General features: G+C 50.6%; 1 protein-coding gene across 1 annotated transcript in view; it reads left to right on the top strand.

Moving 5' to 3' along the window:
* The first annotated feature begins 2958 nt into the window (after positions 1 to 2958).
* LOC131215093 (5-hydroxytryptamine receptor-like) overlaps positions 2959 to 6889 on the top strand; it is a 35126-nt gene continuing 31195 nt past the window's right edge. Inside the window, exon 1 of the mRNA XM_058209471.1 lies at positions 2959 to 3724. Coding sequence (XP_058065454.1) covers positions 2959 to 3724 — 766 coding nt within the window. The remainder of the gene's footprint in view (positions 3725 to 6889) is intronic.

Here is a 6889-nt window from a genome sequence, read left to right as displayed (position 1 = left end):
ACGTCAGCTGTGAAAAGTTATTCGTTCGTTCGTTCGTTCAGTCGTTCGTTCGTTCGGTCGGTCGTTCGTTCGCTGCTTCGAGTTTGCTGAATACGGATACTCTGGTGACACGGTTCTGAAGCGGTCTGTTGTGTATGTTCACTGTGTACGCGTGAAGTGGTTTTGGCCTCCGCACCGGTGACGAACCAAGCCCGAAGTGCTAGCAAACATTATTAATTGATTTATTTTGCTACTTTCACTCTACAATCTCGGTACCGGGTGATCGTCACAACTGGCGCCTGCCGACGATATTCGCTGCCCGGCGCATTGATACGCAAATCGGAAATTCAATCACCGGCTGACGTGTATTCAAACGCGAGATTCGCCGTTTTTATCCGGCTCACAACAAATATTTTATTTTGCCCAGCGAAAACCGAAGTAAATATTAATTGAATGAGATATTTTTGCGATCGCACCCACGATGGGTGGCACTGTTTTTTATACACTCGAACGTATACACGTTTATGCACTGTAATTAATCCGTTCCGAAACGTAGGTGTTTGTGGTGTAATTCAATCCGCCCCTGTAATGTAGCGTGTTGTTTTCGAAACATCGAAACTGTGCTGATGGCTGACGTTGAGTTTAACACGGATGATTGGCCGGCGGAAAGTATCGATTACAAACTGTGAGTAGTGTGATCAAGAAAATTCAGTGCGAACCCAAAGGTTACCAATGTTGCCGAAGCGCCGCATCAATCAACTACGGATCCGTCATCTGCATGTAATATTTCATGTTTCGATACACGGGATACGGCCTAGGCATAGGAGTCGTCTCAAATCTGTATTCCATCTCGATTGCGCAACATTGTTTCTGTGCTTCGGTTGGCGCGACGTTTATCAGCGCGTACCGCTTTCATGTTCATCAGAGCATAAAGCGAGGGTGGGTGAGTTCTGTGCGAGGGTGAACTGGGCTGCTCATTGGGTAAATGGTCCGCCAACCCCTACACGAGTGTGTGTCCGAATTGCCCTGTCAGGCCCAGATTGAATTTATATTTGACCCAACGGGGCCAACGGCAGAGGTCAGCAGCAACGGCACGCAACATACTAAGAGGGCCGAAAAGAAGGAAAAAATACATCCCCATCCCCGACGAACCACAAGCCGAACGCCGAACCCGATGAACAACTCGATGGTTGATTTCCGACGATCCGTAGCCGACTTCCTTCCATTAGCATAATCGAATCGAATATCCTAATGAACCTTCACCGGGGACCCTTTGCCCACCGTGGTCCGCCCCGCCGGGCAGGAAAAAGGCATCCTCCCCGTTGGCGGAACTATGCTCTTTTGGGATTTCTGGGTTCAGTTTTTTTTTCTGTTTCCTTCGATCCAAGGACCCAGGAGCGTAGTGTTGTTCGAACGGCGGGTTTTTGAAATTGTTTTCCTATGCGGGCAAATTGGCTCCGTCGAACCCGGCCGGAACCCCGAGCCGGCCGGGTTGGTTTGTTTGCCCCAAACGGGGTCCCAAAGCGCCCGGTGGGCAATGTGTTAATCATTTAAGGGTTGTGTAGTACGTAAATTCAGGGTCGGGACCCCTTCGGGTTGGGGAGACCCTAATTTGAAGCAAGACGAAGTTCAAACAAATTTTGGGTTTCGTTCTGTGGCGGTTTCATTGATTGTTTCAGAGCTGCTGTTAAAATTCCATTTTTGCTCAACCATTTTAATGTAATCTTCCAGATTACGGTGGGCACGGTTTGGCTTGCAAAAACATTAATATTTAACTATCATAAAGCCGTAGTTCCAGAACAAGATTGAAACATTAATAATGACTCGAAGTTGGATCGATATTTGCACACATCCGTTGGCATTTTACTGGGCAAAAGGGAAAAGTCGGAGTTCAGTTTCAACCGAACATCAAAAGTATGTCAACCGGCTGTGCAAATGTCACCGATTAATTCCGACTTTTCCGACGATGCCCGTGGCCGGTCCGGTGCACGTTCGCAAATAAAGGCGCCAATGCAATCAAACGCTGCACCCATTCGGCTTTTCGCCATTGCACCTGTCGGTGGGTTAGTCGGAACGCTACTGCTGCCCTTCGACAGCTTCCGTGACGGTCGTAACGGTGGGACAATTGTTGCCATCGCAACTCCGACCCAACCCAACCGAACAGCCAAGTTACCGGGCCGGCAATTAAATTAGAATCGAGCCGATCGATTGACCGTGAAATGGTTTAATGGCGTGGAACTCACAGCGAGCACGACGACGCACGGTGTAACCGAAATGCGAACCGGTATTTTCTACGTTTTTGTTGCTTCTAAATCATGGCCATGATCATCATTTCATTAGCCCACCAGATCCTTTAATTCGCGACCCGCGCATTGCCAATTACGTGTAACGATTTCCAAATCCCGCCAAATCGAATGTGCTACTGATTCGTGACTTTCTCTCTCTCTCTCTCTCTCTCTCTTTTTTTTTCTTCCGCAGGATGTCAGACGCCTCAGAGTCAGAGTCAGAGATCGTAGCATCCGAACATCGTCGCCGACATCCGCCTTTCGGCCATTTGAGCATGATTCGATTCGAATCCGCTTAACGTGGCGGTGGCGATGGTTTATCGAGCCCTGCCCTGACACACGATGTCAGCCGGAAGCCGGAACCGTGGGAAACTCACTCGAAGTGACACTATGGTCCGGGGCCGTGTGAAGACACCCGTGAAAATGTGAATCACGTTTGTGTGCGTGCACGCGTCTGTGTCGGAATTCTGAAAACGATCGGCTGAGTGTTGTGAAATAAGCGAAACCCCAGAAAAAAGATGGAAGAAAAGTAATTCAATTTAACACACGTAACGGAAAACAAGGGCCGGGACCAGTGCAGAGTGATTGGCCTCCGGCGTGTGGGGACTCATCCGATGAGTCCGCTCGCGCAAGTGAAACAATAGTGAACAACGGTTACGTGGCGCGTCAGGCCGAACGTCAATGACAAACTAACATGGCCCTGATGGACGGTGGACGCCCAACGAATGAATCATTTGCTTGGACCGCCTTGTTGCCCAGGTCACGAGGCACCGCCAGCCCGGCATCCCGAGTGACGTACGAGTTCCCCCCTGCCACCACCCCCTCCAGTGGACCTCCGGTCACCTCCTACAGCGCGCTACCTTCGACAACAGCTACCTGGTCCACCGGGACGACCGGGCCACCCAGCACCCTCGGAAATGCATCCTACGCCGAAACGTACACGTCATCAGGAGCGGCGGCGACAACGGGCGACGTGGTGGTCGATCAACTGTCGCTAGCTGCACACGATGTCCCGTCGGCACCGTTCCCAGGAGACCGCTCGCCGCTTGCAACGCTCGCACCCTCCGTTGACGCGGTCACAGCGACGGTCCAGAACCTCACCCGGACACTTCTCGGTAACTACAGTTCAGCCCTGGACGAGGACTATGGCGAGGACGGCGGCTCGAGCAACTCCACCCTGGGCGCATCGTCGCTTATGCCGCGTGGAGTCGCCCTGTCGTTGCCCGATCTGCTCGAGGAGGACGAGCTGATGGCGCTGCTGAACTGTACCAACTGCTTTTTGCTCAATTACGGTGCCGCCGGGGGCGCCAACAACACCACCGGTCGGTACTACCCCAACGGGACGTCCCTGTCGCCATCCGACGACGAGGATGCAATCGCCAGCGAGACGACGATCTATCTGATACGCGTGATCGCCACCGCCGTCGTGCTGGGAATCGTCATCCTCGCGACCGTAATCGGTAAGTCTCCCGTTTCGTCCCTGGAGGTGATCATAATCACACCGCACTGCATATGGCAAACCTACCCGGTCGAAATGGTCCATAATTTAATAAGTCGCCATCAGCGTACGATTCTGGTCGGTCGGTCTGGAACGGGAATTCAAAACCCACCACCCAGCGTATCCCGAAAAGCAACTTTTTATGGAAAACAACCAAACCCCGCCACCCCCCGGTTGATGGACAAATTCGTAGCACCCGTCGGTCTTATCACCTCATCGCCAGAAACGAAACGATGAGATGGCAGGATCCATTTCGGTGGCGAAAATCAAAATGTATGCCTTCTGTACTCGCCTTTTTTTTTCTTGGTCTCGGCCAAGAAAAACTCAAATATACCATAAACACCGATCAGTAGAAGGTTGATGATTTTCCACGAGGGCCCCCGTATACCCGGTTCGCGGACCATCTTGTCCAATTTGGATGTAGCACAAGCGTCAGCTTCAGCGTCTTCATCGTCATCGTCACTGTCAGTACCACCGCGTACCGTGGGGTCGCTGTCACGGGACACGTGGCCTCACGAACACATTTTTGGTTGATTTTTTTTACGATTCCTTTTGCACGAAACGTAGCGCTGGCGCTGGTTATGCTTCGCGTGGCAAAAGTTTGCCCACTGATGCCGGAACTGGAAATGGGAAGCAATAGACGAACGGTCCCGTGACGCCTCGGACCGTAAGACGGTTACTCTGACGGTTACTATGTGAGGTCCTTCCTTCTCGCCCCGGGAATCATCATTTTTTATTCATCCAACAGCAACGGCCACATCAAGTGCTGGCCATATTTCTGGCCAGCTCTGTAACAGTGGTGTCGCTGCTCGACTCGAAACAGAAACAGCTTTAGGCTACAAAATTGTGGAGTTTATCACAGAAAGTTATGAATTTGTATGATAATTCTTTAATTTAACACAACTAACTACGATAAGACCGCGTCTTTACCGGGCTATCGTGTTACAAATCAAATTAAGGTATTCGCTTACAGGACAATGATTTTTCGCCTTCCATCTGTCTTTCGCAAGAAGTGCATATTCCGACCCTGCGGTCTATTCCCGAAAAAAAAACGTAAAAGAAAGGCGGAAAATATTCATTGCGGAGATACTCATCGTGCCCGACGAACCATTTTCCCGTCAGCCACTCCGGGGCAGACTGATTGGGGGTCTTATCGTGATTGTTGTTTTGTGATATAGCCGACGATAGGTGAATGTTAACAACCCACACGCCGATCCCGGCCATGGCCCAGCTTTGGCCCGTTTCCTTGTATACAAATATGCTCGGGGGCACTTTGCATGTAAAGGAATTTTTATGTAAATTTAAAACATCTCTCGCCCTGCGCTGCGCTCGGTGGACGTGTTTCGCATTGCGCTCACCCGTTTGACGTTTGGATTCTGACAGCTAGGTGAAGAGTTCGGTCACTAAGTACCAGCGTCAGTCTACTGGGGGGGAGGTTTTCGCTAACAACCCGACAGGCTTACCGATGCTTGGGCAAACAAACGCTAGAAGGAAGCCTAGAGCGTGTGATGCGATCGAAGCCGGGCTCAGACTAATAAAACCCGGACGAGTCACTCCGAACTCCAAAGAGGTTGAAACGAGATCAAACTTTATCGATACTTTAGGGCAGCTTTCGCCTTCCAGCGGAATAGCTTCGCTAGCTGACTTCTAGAGATTCGCGCGACGTTTATGGTGTTGCGGACGAAAGTTATGCGCCTAGTTCGTGCCTCATGCTGGTCCGCTCGTTCACAATGACGCCCACCGAGGTGTAGACCGCCACATAAATAAAGGATGAAAAAAATAATGAAACAATTCGTCTGCTTTCGCAGGAATTCGGTAGGCCACCAAACCACAACCATGCAAAGCCGTGTATCGACTTCGGCTCGGTTTTGATCATTTTGCTATAACTTCAACATTGATACGGAAACTCGCTGTCTCCCGCCAACTCCCAGTCAATTGATTTAGCTTTTTAATGAGCTTTTGAATCGGAGCGGCGACGACCGCGGCCAGGTTGTTTAAACTCTTTTGTATAACACAACATGCAAACGATTGCCCACGGCGTCTCGGCCTCGATCGGTCCGGCGTAAGAAAACTCGCAATTATGCTGGAAAATTAAATTACTTTCGGGCCGTTCACCGCTTCACGCAGACCTTGGTCGATCTCGGTTCGGTTGGCTCTGGTGGAAAAATAAAAACAAAAGACCACAACCCCAAGAAATTCCATTCCAATGATGCGAAAGTAAAGGCAACAATGTGCTGTCTTCTAGTGAAAGTTAGTGAACCATCCGCCCGTGGAGTTGCGGAGTCACGGAGGCGCTCTAGGTCTAGTTTAAGTTCGAAACCCGCTCAGCAGGCGACCAAGCAGAAGACACGCCTTGGAAGTGTAAGTTTTTGGGGTGTCTATTATGCGCTGGCGGGCAACGGGAAGGCTTACTTAAGACGTCACTTGACTATCCTTATTCAGGGTTTTGTCCCTAGAGCTCCCTTTAAGCTGTCGTACTTGCTTTAAGAAGCCAACATTATCCCGAGATGGCGCTCGACTGCGGTGGTCCTGTGGTACCGTCACCGGCGCTGAAATCTTCCCGCAGTGATTCGACTTTCCGCGAATCTACGATTTATGGTGTCTCGGGAAAATTTAGTTCATCTTTCGTGGACTATTTAACGTGCCACCCGATAAAGGGCGCTTCAGGGCACCGAGCCGCTGTGCCGAAAGCAACCCCCAAGACACTGGTTGGTGTGTGGATTGAGAATAGAATCCCGGATCTCCCTCTATTGATTAATGGGCACCCAAGGGCCGTCAGATCGGCGTGTCGCGTACCAAACTGATGGTTACTTTCACTCGTTTTCATTTCAACCACCCCGATGGTGGAGTGACCGAGATTAGGACTCACGATTGGTTGTCTGCACGGTGTTAACCCTCAAAACAATCGCCAATAAATTGGGGCTCAACAATAAGTAACAGCCTTAGGAAGCCGTAACATCTTCGACATGTCGGCGGAGCGAACGGCGAAAAATAGGAAAAGCTTGCACACCGCCGATAAACCGGGAACCGGGTGCCAGTGGCCGTAGCTTTTCCAAAACCGCGCCTTCCGGCCGGGTGCTTCGCATGATAAATGGGGCTAATAATCATAAACCATCGGTGGAATATA

The sequence above is a fragment of the Anopheles bellator genome, chromosome 1 (genome assembly GCF_943735745.2).
Source record: "Anopheles bellator chromosome 1, idAnoBellAS_SP24_06.2, whole genome shotgun sequence".
Taxonomy (NCBI): Eukaryota; Metazoa; Arthropoda; class Insecta; order Diptera; family Culicidae; genus Anopheles; species Anopheles bellator.
The sequence above is the reverse complement of the archived record's forward strand: the minus strand, read 5'-3'. Positions and strand labels throughout refer to the sequence as shown.